Genomic DNA, 17,009 nt, shown 5'->3' with positions numbered 1-17,009 from the left:
AAGGGAGGAAAAAAAAAAACTGGCTTTGAAGAATGGCATTCATTGTGGATGATATGGAGCTGAGCTTGAGGACTGTGTCCATCTAGTGTTCGGACATGGTAATTGAAATAGCGTTATATGAGAGAAAGTGAACTATGTTTTGTATTCTACAGGAATGTAGTGTGGTTTCCTGAGCTGAAAATACAAGTAGCTGTGTGTCAGTGTGTGACTCAGTTTTGTTCTACACCTCAGTATGACTTTATTCTTCCATCATTGTCATACAGCTGTGAAGTGATGTTTTGATTATGTGTTAGTGCTAGTTATTGTCAAGTCTCAAGGCAGCCGGGGTAAATCTTTCACTGCTTAAATAAAAAAAAAAAAAAGAAAAACAAATACAGCGCTTGGCTTTAACCACCATTTTATTTGGCATAATTTAAAATCATCTCACTGTTAGTTCATTTATACAAATATGCTTTTGTTATATATAAAACAATTACAAACAGATTTCTACAAATCAAGTTCCCAGTGTAAAAGCGTAGTACCACGCGCACGGTAGCATACAGCTCCGGGACACAGACAAAGCCCACAGGTGTATGTTCCACTTCAACAGCGTTATCTGAATGAAATTAGGACATGGCCAAAAAAAAAAAAAAAAAAAAAAAAAAAAGCTCACCACAGTTGACAGTTTGACGTATTGTGTACTTACATTCAACCTTCCACACGCCTATCTGGGAAATTTTCACACATCTTTTGGCAGATCTCAAACCACGCATTGCTGTTGTTTCACTACACCTCTCACTCGTGTTGCACTTCGTTTATTCTAACTTTACACAGGCCATAATCTAGGCTGACTTGTAATATATCCATTCGAATGAGTAAATGAAGATAACTATAGTAAAAGGGTTGCTGTTATTACTGGCAGCTGTAAGCACAAATGAGCAACCAGTCATTACTTAAAAAAATATTTTTATAAAATGTATAAAAATCCTCAGATGTGACAAGGCACGTTCCACCAACGCAGCACTTGCTAACTTTATGTGCGAGTTGTGCTTGTGCCTTTGCTCTCTCTGCACCATGCAATGCAGGGATGTAAACCACAATCTGTTAAGAGCTGTGGGCCGTGAACGCTCTTGTTTCACAAATGCATACAGACTTGCTGAGCGAGATGTCAGTTTAGCACCTGCGTCTCATAAAGGAGGGCTGCAAGAGCAAGTGTGTTTACTGGCTGGAACTAAAAGCAGAAAGCTTCTGAAAAATTACAAAAAGTGAAACCCAGAGTTGGTTGGACCTGTATTTTGAAAAGGTCTCGTGGCACTATAATGAGAACCTTCGGGTTTGACAACGGAGCGCTGCTGTGGTCTTTGGTTTAGATAAGGCACCCGACCAAATAAAAGGCTCCTATCATATTGTAGATACACTGCTGTTACATGGTAGAAAAATTAACAAGGCAGCTATGACACTGCTTCTTCCAAGACGAAGTGATAATTCAACTAAATCAGACAACATAGGAAAAGAAATATATAGCCTAGCACAAGCCAGTTTAAACATATTCTGGTATTATATGCTATACTGAATCAATTATGCAGTGGTCATAGTCTGCTGACCTTAAATGTAAGGCAATAACGCAATTGACAAAGGGTCGTCATGGAGTTCTGGTTTAACAAATCTGAGTATTTACTACAACACACAAACAATCTTACTGATCAAATAAACATAGGCTATTACAAAAAATATATTCAACTTTGGCCATAACCGCACTCGTAGGTTAAAAAACATTTGAGGAGTAAATTTACAGAGTAAATTCAACATAATTAGACAAAATACAGTCTCTGTGACCCCCCACCCTGTCAAAAAGGTCATTCTTAGGCATGTTTTTAATGGCACTCGGTGTGAGTCTCAAGAGTAAGACGTAGACAGAGGAGAGCTTGTACGACAACCTGACTTTCTGACCGTCCGCTTGAGAAATCCAGTACCAGCATGGGTTAATTTGGCAGAGGCCTTACTACACCTGCTCCTCTATTACTGAAGAGGGCAAATGGTCGGCTGCTTTTAATGGGTCCAGCTTATCTTCAAAGGCCTACTGGCTCTTCCATGCGTGGCAGTGAGAGAGCAGTGAGAGAGGCTGGAAGGACAGCCTGCCAGACAGCTCTAACATGCCAGACTGAGCACAAGGGGAACTGCAGCTTTAGAGTTGAAACTCTAATCTGTGCATACTGGTTAAGGGGAACTGGCATTTGTCCGGGAGTCATCACACCTTGTCTGGACTCAAGCTGCTTGAAATTAAAACTTGCTCACCCTCTACTTGGTTGTTTATTACATCTAAATAGGCAAGTCAAAGCATTCATAATGGTGAAGTTGCTTGAGACTCATGAGATGCAACCTAGGTGAGAAGTATGAGGTAGTCACTATTTCTCCACCTGAACAAAGGTAGATCTCTTCTCTCCAGTCAAACAGGGTAGCTCGGTTGGTTGGTTTGGATGTTATTATGGCTTGTGACAACCATGATCAGCATTTTGTAAGGCAAAGCAGAGAAGCTATAAATCTAGAACAGATGTAAAATTGGAAGAAAGTGTAAATATCAAAAGTTAAAATGTAAGAAAAATAGAGGAGATCCGGTCTGTTGCCCCCATTTTGGCATTGTCACTTTGGTGATGTTGGCAACGGCGTGAAATCCTCCAGGAGATGAATAAGGAAGAGAGGAGTAGCAGAAGAGCTGAAAAACGAAGTCTTAACTGCTGGAGGTGGCATGGAGGCAGCCAGATGACGACCTTCGTTCCTCAGCCTCTCTTTGCATCTGTGGATCCCCCATCATCCCCCTCCACAGTCCAAATCTGGGAACCGTTTATTACAACAGCACACACTTCTTGGTGTTCTTTTTCGTGACTGGATACAACACCGCTCTCACAGCTTCAGCAAACACCTCCCTGACACCTTCCTGCAGCAGAGCTGAACACTCCATGTATTTAACAGCCCCGATCTGCTTGGCGAGGGCATTGCCCTGCTGCTGGGTGGTGGGAGCCAGGCCCTGCTCCTTCAGCTTCTTTACCGTTTCTGCATCGCTCCTCAGGTCTCTCTTGGTGCCCACCAGGAGGATGGGGACGTTGGGGCAGTGGTGAGACACCTCAGGATGCCACTTGTGCCGGACGTTGGCATGGGAGGAGGGGCTGCCAATGGAAAAGCAGATGATGAAGACGTTGGTCTGGGGATAGGAGAGAGTGCGCAGGCGGTCATACTCCTCCTGGCCTGCTGTGTCCCACAAGTTGAGGCTGACAGTACGGCCATCAACGCTCATCTGAGCGCTGTAATTGTCAAACACTGTGGGAATGTATTCTTCGGGAAAGGCGTTGGTGGTGTAAGAGATGAGTAGGCAGGTTTTACCCACTGCCCCATCACCCACCACCACACACTTTATGGTCTGCATCCTGCCTACGACCACTGGGGCTGCAGCACCTGACAACAGAAAAAAAGGGCACCTGGGTGACTACCAATTACAATACTCCAACTCTGTGAAGCTAAGCTAAATGATATGGCACTAATTGTTCAACTTTAATTGATTAGGGAGAAACTGCTGGCCTATAACTCTGAAGAGACAGTTCATACAGCTTTTCACCCAGCTAGCAAACCAGCTAGCCGCCGCCAACATTAGCTCATCGACGTAATTAACGTTACATAGCTTAGCTACAGATTCAGCCGTCCATTTATCAAGAACTTCTGGAAAGTTCAAATCACTGGTGATTGATTACACTACAACAATAGAATCGAAAGCGAGACGGCGATTCTCTGGCGTTTATTTTGTCGCCCTGATCACTTTAGGATACTAGGCGTTCCCCACTGGCTAGCATCAGGCTAAGGAACTAGCGCCTTTGGTGGTTAACAAGCTAGCTAGTTAGCAAACAAGTTGAAAGTTAATTTGCAAGCCACATGTTAAAAAGGTCTGTTCACGACCCGACAACTCCCTACAAGTTACTCGGAAAATTACATTCTATTCTAATACATGTCCTAGAGGTAGAAATTTGCTGTAACAAGGAAATTTGAAGGGTTTTGTGACTTACCGCCACTTGGCTTTCGATCTCTTTTTGCCTGGTATAGTCAATCACAGCCGCATCCGGGGAGCTGTCCATTACGTAAAAAGAGACGTACGGAAACAATGCAAGCCGGGAGTTGTAGTTTCATTTTGTGATAGTTGTTTCCATGACACTAGATGGCAGTGTTAAGCCATTCTGACTTTAATAAAAATAATAATAATAAAAATAATAATAATGATCATAATCATAATCATAATCATAATAATACACTTAATTTGCACTTTTCATTGATAGTGAAACTTAAAATGCTTAATAACATAGAACACACAACATAAAGAAATCCTAATATGAGTTAAGATGAAAACGTTTCTATGATTTAAACCTCCCTGTGAGTTGTGTTGAAAACTGTATTCTGAAGTTTGGCGACAGGAAGAATAATTGTTAAATAAAGTATTATTTGTCTTCCATCTCAAGTGATGTGACTTAGCAAGTGGTGGAGTAAGTATTGATATATTTTATTTAAAGATCCCATCCACACGTTTGACAAGATATATGCATATAAATGACTCTACTTTGAATAATAATTTGTGTCTGATATTTTTCCTCAAAATAAGTTAAATTATATTGTTAAAATCCTTTAAATCACATCTATTCCTTCTCCCTCATTAAAAATCCCAGAATCTATTCATGTAAATATATTTCATTTTAGAAGTTTAACTGTTGGACACAAGATGTTTCCTACTTCACTGAAAACCCCATTCTCAGTGTTTGTGCACTGGAGGCTTCAAGTTTCCACATCACACTTGTTTAAGTTGAATATTGGACCAGAATTGGCTTCCAAACTATTTGTGATGTCACAAATCATGATTATAGGCCTGCTCATAAAAATCAGATTTTCAGTGAGCACAGAAAAACTTTTAACTTTCAGCAGATGAATGTGAAAACAGCCTTCAAGAGTCAAACGCTGCACATACATCATTCCGCACAGTGAAGCTTACATTCAACATTCAACTGTAGGAACAAGAAGAAAAATATGTATTTGATTGGAGGGGGACTTTAAGTAAAAGTAGAAATGCCTCCGTAAAAATTACTATAATATAAGTAAAAGCACACAAACTCATAATTGTAGATAAGTAGAGGTAGTCATGCAGAATGGGCCCTTTCATAGTGTTATGTTATTTGATTGGATTATTGTATCAATACTACTGATGCATCAACATGTAAACAGTATGTTTATGATGTAGCTGGTCATGGTGGAGTATTATCACTTTATATACTGTTGCATAGTTAATCTGTAACAATGTGTCATGTTTTATTTTACACTTTTTATATAAAATCTTAATCTTCAAACAAACTACTAACCACATATTTTAAATACATGTTGCAGAGTAAAACAATGTGTGACTCTGAAATGTAGTGGAGTAGAAGTATAAAGTAGCAGACAATGGAAATACACAAGTACATGTACTTACTACACAACTGTACTTAAGTGAAGTACTTTCCACCAGTGTTTCCACTAATGCAGACAAAGGACCCAGCTACAAACATTTGCTTGTAATCAGTGTCACATTCAACTGCCAGATTTATGAATAGTGTCTGGCATGACATTTTTCCTGTGTAAGAGACAACATATCTTTCTTTCTGGACTGCAAAGATGATAAAGGACAACGTGACCTGATGACTCCAATAATTGACTAATAATCACTTTAAAATAATGTAAACCCACACACTGTGCAACCTGTCTTTCAAAAATGACACCTGCTGAAAAGTGTTTTCCTGACCTGACAGACTCCTATCCAACATTTTAACTGTCATTGTCAATGAGGGAGGCTGTTCCTGGATTTTACCAGTCTGTTAACCTTTCAAGAGGAGACTGGATGCATGGACGCCTGCACTCTTGCTTTGGCTTTACCCTTTTCTCTTGAACTTGCTACATTCTCACCATTAAATGCCACTGTGTGTGTCACTGTCTGTGCATACATACTCAACGTAAAACAATCCTGTCTCCTGTCTGTTGGACCGCATCCTCTCTTTGGTCAGCACTGGTCTTAAAGCCCATATATCACTTATTCACCTTTAGACAAGTCATTATTCTTTCTAAGCCAATGCTTTCAGATCCAAGCAGAATACTCGAAGGCAACTAAAAGAGGTCTCACTTTAGACTACTCTGTCCTGCACCCCTGGAGACCCGCTGATGATGTCACCTCTATACACTGAGGCAGGTTAAGAGGCCAGCACTGACCGACAACCGGACACTCAAGAACACAAAGAGGCACCAGTTTATTGCCTTTCCCAAGAGGTTCTGGCGTCACTGCGGCCTATAAAGAGAGAATTCCCACTGGGACCCTACACCCACAGTCACCCTCCACCCCAACCCTTGCACCCCACTATTCTGCCAGGAGATTCCCCGGGACGTCTGTAGCATTTCCATGACAACAGCCACTGACAGGATTGGGGGTGACTGTGTCAAGAGATGCAGTAAGAGAGAGCCCAGATGAGAGGGAGAGAAAACTGAGGGTGACAAGAAGACAGAGGACAGCAAGATGCAAGAGCAGAAGTTGAGGAGGAAGAGTGGGGACCGTGAACGTGAAGGCTGTTAAAGCAAGTGCTCGCCTTGAATACAAAATTTTAAAAAAACATCTGTGAGAATATGTCAACAACACACACAAACAGGTAGTTTTTAATTTGGCTGATGAGCACCTTTTTCAGAGAGGAACAACACCACTATCCATATCACCGCATTTATTCGTCTTTTCTTATTTACAAATCCACGTAATACAGTGAATAACACGCAATGCTATTCAATAAAGTTATAGAATCTTTTTATATAAAACAAAAATTACATATATCATCTCCTTGCGGCCTCCTCTTCAGTTTGTAAAGTGCATCAGAACGATGAGGCGTCTCAACAAGAGGATGAAGAGTTCAACATTGTACCGAGTTCTGTTCAGACTGTAGAGACAGTGTGATAACGCAACGATCACTTAGCAGAAGGATCACAGTATTCAAAACATTTGGACAATTCCCTAAAATAAAATTAAATGCAAGAGAGATTGAAACAGTTTCCCAGATTACAATTCTTAAAAGCATACTTGTAGCACTGACTAGGCACAGGAGAGTGTTCACTTGGCTGCATTTTACTGATGTGAATTGCTCTACATATGAACAGTTAAGATGGGTCTTCTTATAGTATCCTATTGCCTGCATAGGACACAAATGGATGTGAAAAGAGGTAGGATGTAGAGGATATACTGTTCTGCTGGTGCATGAAATGCTATCAGTGTAGCTTCTCACAAATGTAGAAGCACATCACGACAACCATTTCATAGAAGTAGAATTTAGTGGAACTAGAGATGATCAAGACCAGAAATCTACTGATGACACAAAAGTGACCTGCAAGTTATGTATTTGACAGCAATCCATAAAGGCATGAGACGTTTGTACAAACTGCACTTTTTCACTCCTATCACCTCCACAGTGGCGGAGCTGTAGTAGCTCGAGGCATTTTGGGACCAGGTATTCGTGAAGCTGTAGGGATTTTAGAGCTAGCTGGTGAGACGCTTGTGCTTGTTGTCTTAGCAGTTTTATGTCTGGCTGCGGATATGACAGCCGTGCGTATGGTCTTGGCTGTGGCAGAGGACGGGCTGTGGGCAGTGCGAGGCTGGGAGGGAACCTGAGTCTCAGAGTTTGGGGCGACTCGTTTAGACACACGGAGAGGAGTTCCTCTGACGAAGGCTGGTTGGGTGTTGCCTGAGACTTTATCGGGCAGAGATCTGTCTGAGACTCTGCGGGTCAGAGTGGACTTTCCTGGAGTCTGTGGCTCACTTACAGTCTGTGTCCTCTCACGTGCGCTATTACTTCGTTTCACATCTGCCTGGACAGCAGCAGCAGCAGGCCGTGTGACAGGGGACGAGCGCATGGATAGGCTGCGAGGAGCAGACAGACGGCTAGGAGTGGGTGGGTTGGTTGGGGCTGGGGCTCCATTTGAAGGCTCAGTTTTGGAGCGCACCCTAGGAATGCCTGTGCTATTGGAAGGTCCCACACGTGACACAAGTCCCCTCTTGGCCCCTATCCCACTACGCACAGGGTTCTTCATATTTCGAGTCTCCTCCTTTGATGTAGGAGACGTTGGAGTTGTCCCCTCTCGAAAGTCACCCTCTCTCTCTTTCCTCCACTTGGAGCAGAGGCTTGGTGCAGGTCGTGGTAGTGGGGATGTTGGGGGTGACAAGGCATCGTAGGATCGTAGGCCTTTCACCAGAGTGTGGCACTCCAGTGTTTCACCCACACGGGAGTATGACCTTGCAATCTCCCTCTCAGGACTTGCTAAGTCAGAGTACTCTCCTGGCTGTGACTGGCTGAACTCTGGTAGACTGGAAGGCATCCAGCTCTCCTCTACAGGTGTTGACGCCTCTTCTGTGTCTGTTTGCTTTATTAGGCCTGCATCAGGTAAAGGCATCACAGCGCTTGTAATGGTAGGTGTCCCTCTGTTCGGTGGTTGTAACTCTACTTTATCTGAAGCATTTATGGATGATTGTGATTGGCTCTCAGATCTCTGGTACCTGAGTGACCTAGCCGTGCTGTCACTTTGAGAAAGAATTCCATTCTTATTAACAGACTGAGGAGTGGACTCATCAACACAAGAGCTATTAGATTTACTCTGAAGAGGATGACTATGGTCTGTCAGCGGCAGGCCAAAACTATGTCTTTGAGTCGAAGGCTGGCTTTTAACACACAGGGCAGATGTATCAGTGTTTATAGCACCAGAGTTTGTACAGGGACTGGGTGAAGATTCAATGTTCATTGAAGCCATGTGTTCACGTGACATCTCAGCTTGTTTTTTAAGTCCACATGTTTCTGTTGCCTTCAGTTGGCCTTGTAGGACATATGAAACGCTCTCTGGCCCTTGTTGCTTGATTGTGAAGCCACGTCCATGTTGAGAATGATTAAATGAAGGTTCCATACTCTGGTTGGTTGTTTGGTGGGGCTGAGCCCTGCTCCCTCTACCCAGAACATTTCCTTGATCAACGGGGGAACACGTGCCATCCATCTCCGGAGAACTACAAAGCACAGCAGCTGTCTCATGGTCAGAGGAGCTATTAGAGTGATAACTGGCTGACGTCGGGCTGCTGCCCAGCTCAGGGAAGCTCTTAGGTATCGATGTGATATGGAGATGGGCATCGCTTTGGAGGGTTTGGGAGTGTCTGCGGGAATCAGAGCTCCTCAGGCTACGACGACTCCAAGTGTAGCTCAAGTTCTTCTCCAGGAGTTTCTCCAGCTCATCTTGGTTCTCCTGAATGTGAGGCTCTCTGGCAAGGTTGAGGCTCAAGTCCAACCCCGTACAAATAGCCAAAGAGCGGCGCTTTCCCCCCATCTCACGCTGACGCTCCAGCCGTTTCTGCTCCTTCAGCTCCCGCTCTGCATTCTCCTGTAGACAAAGGAGAGAATCATTTGTCAGTGACGCTTAGTAATGACTTCAACTTGTGTGTCTAATTCTGTAAGACTTTTCCTTTTCAATTTCTGGATCTAACCTGGACAGCTCTTTGGAAGCGGTGGCAAAATGAATGGAAGACCCTGCAAGCCTCCTCTAGTTTGAAAGTGCTGTCGTCCTCACAGAAGAACTCCACCAAAGCCTGACTTGACATCCTCATGCCCTCCACCTCATCCTCTGCCTCCTTCAGCCGCTCCTCAGCCACCTGCACACAGATGGAAAAGACATATTTTACAGTCACCTTTTCCACTAATGTCTTCATATCCTTTACCCTACCAATTTATTATCTTTCATAAAAAACATGTTACATTTTGGCTGGTGTGTTGAACTTTTAGTTGAAGAATGAGTACATCAAAACAATGTATGTTATACCTCCAGGAAAGGTTGTGTATGCTGCTGAATCTCAGCATCAGTCTGGATGTTTGCCTTAAGCGCCACCACTCTGCTTTTTAACTTGGATAAGTCCTCCAGTACAGACTCCTCACACAACCTGAAAACAAGAAGTTATATAATACGCAATTGTGTTTAGAACTGTAGAGAAATTGCTCGGTAACATCAGCATGATGAAAAGTAATACAACTACTACAAGCTACTGATAGCAGCTGGGTGCCTTTTTCTGACACAAGAATGTCTTGATTAAATTTACACTTGTTCTAGGAGTCTGTTGGGGTGTGTTGGTGTTATTGAGGGGGTTTGTGTATTCCCTGAGCCTTGATCACTATCTGACATGATGGAATCCGGGTTTTGGGAAGAGACTGACCTGGAGGCGGAGCCAACATGGCCTAGTTGGCTGGGAAATGACAGTAAACTCTGGTCCTTTTTTACAGCTTCCTGTGGCGACAAACACAAATGATTATCCAGCTATTGTTCCAAAAGATGCAACACGTCATTCGCTAATGTTGACAAAAATGATATGCTATGTGGAGCAGTCTGGCTTGAGGGTCTGTTCTGTAAACACTGTGCAGTCAGACACAATTGTTTTTTGCAGAAATGGTGCTAAAACTAATTTACCCAAGAATGTTTCGAGCCAGTTCATGTCCATCAATAATAAATAAATTGAATATCTGTCAAGAAGATGCATTTGACTTCTCTAAAAAAAAGAGGGTGTTTCATTTCACGTTTGACTAACAACTCTTAAATTTAATCCCTGTTTTGTTGATAATATTTACTTCCTTCTTTTTCTACTGTATATTTAAATTTCAGATCTTACCATGGCTACAAAATGCAGCAGATTCATGCCCGGCTTGTTGGCTTTGGTGTCAGCCAGTTTGAGCAGTGATGAAATTCGGAAACCAGCGGCATTCCCTGAATATCCACCCTGAGAAGCCATGTACAAGGTCAGAACAACACAAACATACTCCACCAACGTGACAACTTTAAACAAACAATGATACAAAACCCAGGTGCACAGTCAGAGTGACGCCCCTGAACACACACCCAGACCCCTGGTGTATTGTGCACAGATAAAAGGGCCAATTCTGCTTTGTCGGGCTAAAGAAAAGAAAAGAAAAAAATAAAATAAAGAAGCACTCACAGCATTCATGTAGTTCCCTGCTTTCAGCACCAAACGAAGGATGGAGTGTAATTCAGGACAGCTCAGCAGTTCTAGACGAGTCAAAGACAAAGATTCAATATTTTGCCTCAAGGTTGAAACATGATGAGTAGTGTATACAGCTGACAGCGAGGCCTTCAAATGAGTCAGCAACTGTTCTGAAGAACTGGCACTCGGGCTGAGTGGTAAACTAAACTTTCATACAAAAAAAATGCTTCTGAAAGCAGGTTTCTCCTAAATCAGTAAGTTGCTCTGAACAGCAGATTAATTCTAGATAGGAGCATTTAAACAGACCTAGATCATTATATTGGTGGAGTACACAACTCCCTGCTGTTACTTTACCTCTGGCCGCCTCCCTCAGACATCTGGCTGCCACACACAGAGAGGTCACAGCTGGGTCAAACTCTTGTTGCAGGATCATGGCATCCAAACGTAGCCGAAAACTAATGGAAGAGGAAAGAGAAAGACGGATGGATGAATGAACAGGCAGGGGTGAGTGATGATGGAGATGAAAAGGCACTCCTGATCAATCATCACTTAAATAAGCAAGTCAGTACAAAGAGAAGCACATGAGCAGTAAGTGTCTCATTAAAATAAACAGATAAAAACAGCAGTTTTAAAGCTAAAAATCAAGCTGGAAAAACAAAGAATCTGTACTGGGAACATGCTTGGTAATTATATCCTATCTAGTGCTACGGTGAGGTGTACCTGGGGACTTCCACCAGCAGCAGAATGAAAAGATCAGGCTCTCCAAGCCAGCTACGCTCCCCACTGAACCTCCTCAGGCGAGATTCCTGAGAGAGAACAGATGCTGAGTCAAATCTGGAAAGCAATATGGAATACTAAAACCAACATGCCGTTAACAGTCAATTCCAATATCTTTCACCGCACTCCTCCGGAAACAGACCACATTATACGACATGGTGTAATGGCAAACTTTTGATCATCCTAACCAGGGCCAGATGATGAGTAAGAGGAGAGAGTGGGGGAGGGGAGGAGAAAGGGGTTGTCACTGTTGTATTTGTGTGACAGAAAAGGCACTTTACCTCCTCATTGTCAGGCAGCAATTTGCAGAGCTCTGTGAGCTTCTCCACTCCGTAACGGCCCCCAGCACCATGCCTGATATCCTCAACTATCTCCTTCGCAGGCCTGTGGAAAAACGACAACAGACACACCGTAAGCATGACATCATTTTTAACACGCAATGGAGCTATCTTGGGTAGACCGGCAGTGGTGTCCTACAGTTTTCAGCCTGAGAAAAGGCAAGAACCCCCAGACACCCAACCCCCAGGAAAACCCATGTTATGAACGGTATCAGCTCTTTGTTTTGCCATGATCACACAATATTGAGGCTTATCCTGTTCTTATCAGCCAAAGTGTCGGGGAAAGAGGGTTGGTTGACGCCGCGCTGGCGACGCAAAGTTGCATATCCACTGGACAAATAAAAGGCAAACGTCTGAAGGGCCTTGGGATGTCAAGGTGAAAGACAAGAAACTGATCCGGCTGACTGTTTGACCTCTGATTTACTTCCTCCCATTGACACATCTGTCCTTCACTCCAGCAGCTTTCCATTATCAGCCCATCACACACACTCATATTCCATTATGAGATCTTTGTTCTCCAACATATTCACCTCATTTATGGACAATCACAATCACGACTATTAAGAATCTAAGTTGGATTAAGGATAAATCATTTTCAGGACCTCACTTTAAAAATGCTTTTTGTTATTTGTTCCAATTCAGTCTATTGAAAACTAAATACTGAATGACATAGCCTATAAATAACACATAATGAGATGATATTGAAGTGCCTACTCAGGCACTGATATCTGGCAATACAAAACTGGATTTTGTTTAAACTACACCCACATTTCAAAAGTAGATCTATCTCTGTTTAAAACAGTCTAGTAGAGGAGGGTTTAGAGGGCAAATAAGCTTCCAATGTTTGTACAGAAGAGGTTCTTTTCACATAATGGCTTTCCCTGCAAGTCTTGACAAATCTAGTTTAGAAGAAAGCCGCTCTTCAGTTGAGACCCGCACAATTGAGTCTCCATGAACATTTCATGCACACGTGGAGGCATGACAATACAGCAACTCAGCACTTCCTTTAGCCTTTATTTCTACCAGCAACAGTTAAATATGTCATTATTTCCAACATCAAAAAGTTAATCTGAGTGATTCAGACGTCATACTGCATGTAAGTGTGCTTTAACAACTATAAAACAGACCTATTCATTATGAGAACTGCAGCTTTGTTTGAGTTAGGCAAACATGCTAAAGAGGCTTTAAGGGATGGATGAATATGACAGGCCACCAGTGGGGTCTCTCTCTGTAGGGGGTAGCTTTACCATTAGACACTCTTTAAGGGCATCAGCAGGTGTCAACTCTTGACTCCTAGGGCTATACCCGGCCACTTACTCACCACCCTCTTTTAAGACGCTTAGTCCAGCTGCTAAGGGTGCACCCTCCCCTGCACCTGTCCCCCGCAATATACTCATGTCCCCTCCCCGACACCAGTCATCCTCTCTCCCGATGAGTCCTCACACTTCTGACAAAAACTGCACATCCATCCTTCCTTGATATACGGCTACACTCTCCACTTCCACTCAAGTGAAGTACTGTTCCCCTGGGCACAGTTGAACACACTTCTGTTTCCTGCTCTTTGAGCTACTTTCAATTTTGACTGATAGCGACCTCCAGGAAATGCAAAAAAAACCCAGAAACTGGTCACTGTTAGTAATAGTGCTGCACTACTACTAATGATTTTAATAATTGATTAATTGACTAATTGTTTATGAAATGAAAAAATGTGAGAGGTCCATCACAATTTCTCAGGGCCCAATGTGATGTCGTCTAACATTGTTTTGTCTGACCAACAGTCCAAAACCTATAGATTCTGAATTTACAATGATGCAAAGATTAGTCGATTAATTGATCAACAGAAAATCACAGCAACTATTTTGATAATCTATTAAACATTTTAGAAGCAAAAATGCCAAACCTTCTCTGGTTCCAACTTCTTAAATATGAGGATTTTCTGTGTTTCTTCGACATATATCAGTTAATTGAGTATCTTTAGTTCCTGGACTGTTGATCGGACAAAACAAGCAAATTGAAGGCCTCACAGTGGGCTTTAAGAATATGCGAATGACATTTTCCTCTCACTATTTTTTAATAGACCAAATGATTAATAGAGAAAATAATCAGCAGATTAATCACTAATAATGAGTGTAATTGTGAGTTGCAGCCCTAAATGATATAAAACAGCAAGTCACATTTGAGAGGCTTGAACCAGTGAATTTGGAGCATTTAAAAAATGACTGTAACAATTAATCAGTTACCAAAATAGTTGCAGATGAATTTTCTGTTGATCAACCAATTGTTTAAATCAGCTTATCATTTCAGCTCTAGTTAGAAATGAATGAGCTTACATCTTGAACTGGCGAAGAAATATTCCAATGTTCATACTGCGTTTGGAGTCCAGTAGGGAGATCTGTAAAGAGGCAAAGGACACATATAAGGTCAAGAAAAGAGGAAGAAGTCTCACTATCTTTGTATATTTCCTTTAATGAGAAAAACATCACTGGTATCCCAATGATCTGACCTCCTCTGACTTGTCCTGAGAGGATCTGCAGTGCATCAGAGCAGACCGGCGTCTCAGGGTGCTGGTTCTGTCCTGAGGCTTACTGTCCTTCTGACCAAACAGCTCATCCAGAGAATGGAGGTCTATTGGGAACTCGTCCTCGCCCGGGGCCGCCCCGGTCCACACGCTTTTCCTCCCCTCCACCTTCTCTTTGGGGATACGCTCCCAGTTAAGCTTCCTCAGCCGGCTCCGACGGGCACTGTCCGCTCGGCTAAAAGGTGAGGATGATGCAGGTGGAGGTGGGAGAGGAGGAGGGGGGGGAGGAGGAGGAGGTGGAGGTGGTGGAGGTGCTAGGGGAGGCGGCGGTGGGGCGACCAGCACCGGACGTGAATCCATGGCTGTCACTTCCACAGCGTCAGGGGCAGCGGCGGGGAGGGCAGGCAGTGTTCCATGAAAGGCACGAGACTCCTTGATGGCTACAGTCAGGTTGATGAGCATAGAGGCCGCCGGGTTTGTTAAAGGGGAGGGGTGTTTGGCGGGTGATCGGTGTCTGCTCGGTCAGTGACGTCTTTCCCAGCCTCCAGTGAGCTCTAGTTCAAAGGTCCATCAACAACTCCAGCCTAGGAAACAAGACAACAACAAAAAATCTTATCTCAGACATTATTGAGCACAGAAAGAGACAGGAAATCAGGCTTATCCAAGAATATTGCAACAGAACGCCACTCTTTGTAGCTGAGGCCAATGACCTCACCTGAATATTGTAAGTTTGTCTAACACCTGGCCTGACTTCTCCTTTCATTAGCATGACTCCAGCGCATTGACAAGTAGTCGGAGCTAAGAATGTAACCCCTGGCTCAACTTTCAATGGAAGTTCAAGGCGTTTTTTTGTAGGAAGGTACTAACTGAACAAAATGAGCTCTCTCCCCCACAGCAGGCTGTTTGAAGCAGCTTGTCCCATCCTGTTCAGTTTCACCTGGCCGCGTGCACACACGCCTCCATCACGCACCTTCTCCCTTTTAATTAGAAAACACGGAGACACCAAAGGCGAGGTGGGAAGATGCACAGCTAACCACAAGCCTAAAAAAAGTAGAGGGCTTCAGCAGCTTCAGAAATTATGACTTTAAATATTCTTCTCTCGTTATGGGAGGTTGACGTCTGAAAACTCGTTGCGCGCACTTGCACCAGCAAGTTTCAAGCAGGATTAGCAAAGCAATTAGGAATGAATCATAGGTCTCAGGTGTTGTGGTTCAAAGTCTTGAATCATGCATGAGTTTGTATTTGGTTGAGAACAAATCCTCCTCGTCGCCCTCCATTGCGCTCTCTAAGTGAATCATAACTTTTGGGAAACTTGAAGGGGGTGCGCTCGGTTGCCAAACTCTTCCACAGAGCGCCGCACGAGCGCGCTGCACAAACCGCCGCCGGTGATCTCATCATTTAACGAGATCTGTATCTTGACAAGCAAAAAATCATTTGACAAACCAGTTGCTCAAGAGTTCGCTGGAAGATTACACAAAGAGCAATTGTTATTATAAGTTATTACAGTAGCCTAAACATGCAACGTTTGCCTCCTTTAGTTGGTTTTGATTTAGATTTAACAAACTTTTCAGCATTTTTTCATGTTGATATTTGGTATAGGTTTACAACAACCAGGCAGTATATTTCTGTATCTTTTAAGTTCATTTAACATTAAAAACGATGCCTCAGTGAAATGACAGAGCGCTGTTGACGTTGTTCCTATGTATCTGATTCCAGACAATAATAAAGTTATTTTACTTACTTGCTGTGGACGGCACTTCTCCAGAGAAGTAACTCCACAAACCCCAACAAGAAATCCAGGCTTAATTTTACGTGGAACCTCGATAAATATACACTTCAATCCCACTTTTTTTGTTTTGGTTTGTTGTGTCTTCCTCGTCCCGGTGATTTACGCCGCTCCACTCGCTGCAGTCTCTCAACTTGCGGGGAAACTTCCACACAGCTCATCCAGGACGCGCAGGCGCGCTCTTGCACGCTGATATGCCTTTATTGTATCCTCCCAGTTTTCCCATGGGCGGATTTTTAGGGGTTTTTCAGGTGGGGGTGCGCTCGATCTGAACTCCACTTTACTCCACTTCTAGACTTTACATGTCATGATGGGGCTGAATTTCTGGAATGTTTGAGTTACAAAGGATGAAAAAAAATGAAAACAATAACCATCGTCTTTATAAACGGTTCTTTAATCTGTAAGGATTGTTTTAATTGCCTTAATACCTCATGTGGTCCAGATACGATTGCACATGAAAGCTTGCCAGCTGTCAGGAGCTGTATTGACAGCTTGATAAGTCTCTATTTCAGACTAATCATCATAGTAGGTAGGACTCTGATCTGTAATTGGTGCAGA

General features: G+C 43.1%; 2 protein-coding genes across 4 annotated transcripts; both read right to left on the bottom strand.

Annotated features, from left to right (window-relative positions):
- Window positions 1–380: 380 nt before the first annotated feature.
- Window positions 381–4,113, bottom strand: rhogd (ras homolog gene family, member Gd). The gene is made up of 2 exons (XM_067598963.1): window positions 4,032–4,113; window positions 381–3,429 (listed from the first exon to the last, which is right to left on the bottom strand). The coding sequence occupies exon 2, from the start codon at window positions 3,398–3,400 to the stop codon at window positions 2,825–2,827; it is 576 nt and encodes a 191-aa protein (XP_067455064.1). The 5' UTR covers window positions 3,401–3,429; window positions 4,032–4,113; the 3' UTR covers window positions 381–2,824.
- Window positions 4,114–6,729: 2,616 nt separating this feature from the next.
- fhdc2 (FH2 domain containing 2) lies at window positions 6,730–16,618 on the bottom strand. 3 transcript variants are annotated; one of them, XM_067598960.1, is made up of 12 exons: window positions 16,407–16,618; window positions 14,651–15,249; window positions 14,478–14,539; window positions 12,091–12,193; window positions 11,753–11,838; window positions 11,387–11,487; window positions 11,027–11,097; window positions 10,703–10,810; window positions 10,253–10,323; window positions 9,865–9,982; window positions 9,533–9,697; window positions 6,730–9,429 (listed from the first exon to the last, which is right to left on the bottom strand). In XM_067598960.1, exons 2-12 carry the CDS (start codon window positions 15,125–15,127, stop codon window positions 7,471–7,473), a joined length of 3,321 nt encoding a protein of 1,106 aa, XP_067455061.1. In that variant the 5' UTR covers window positions 15,128–15,249; window positions 16,407–16,618; the 3' UTR covers window positions 6,730–7,470. The 3 variants fall into 3 exon arrangements, with proteins under 3 accessions (XP_067455061.1, XP_067455063.1, XP_067455062.1); XM_067598962.1 differs by lacking the exon at window positions 16,407–16,618 and adding an exon at window positions 15,533–16,013; XM_067598961.1 differs by lacking the exon at window positions 16,407–16,618 and adding an exon at window positions 15,381–15,525.
- Window positions 16,619–17,009: the final 391 nt, after the last annotated feature.

The sequence above is a fragment of the Thunnus thynnus genome, chromosome 9, assembly GCF_963924715.1.
Source record: "Thunnus thynnus chromosome 9, fThuThy2.1, whole genome shotgun sequence".
Taxonomy (NCBI): domain Eukaryota; kingdom Metazoa; phylum Chordata; class Actinopteri; order Scombriformes; family Scombridae; genus Thunnus; species Thunnus thynnus.
This window is presented reverse-complemented; position numbering and strand designations above follow the sequence as displayed.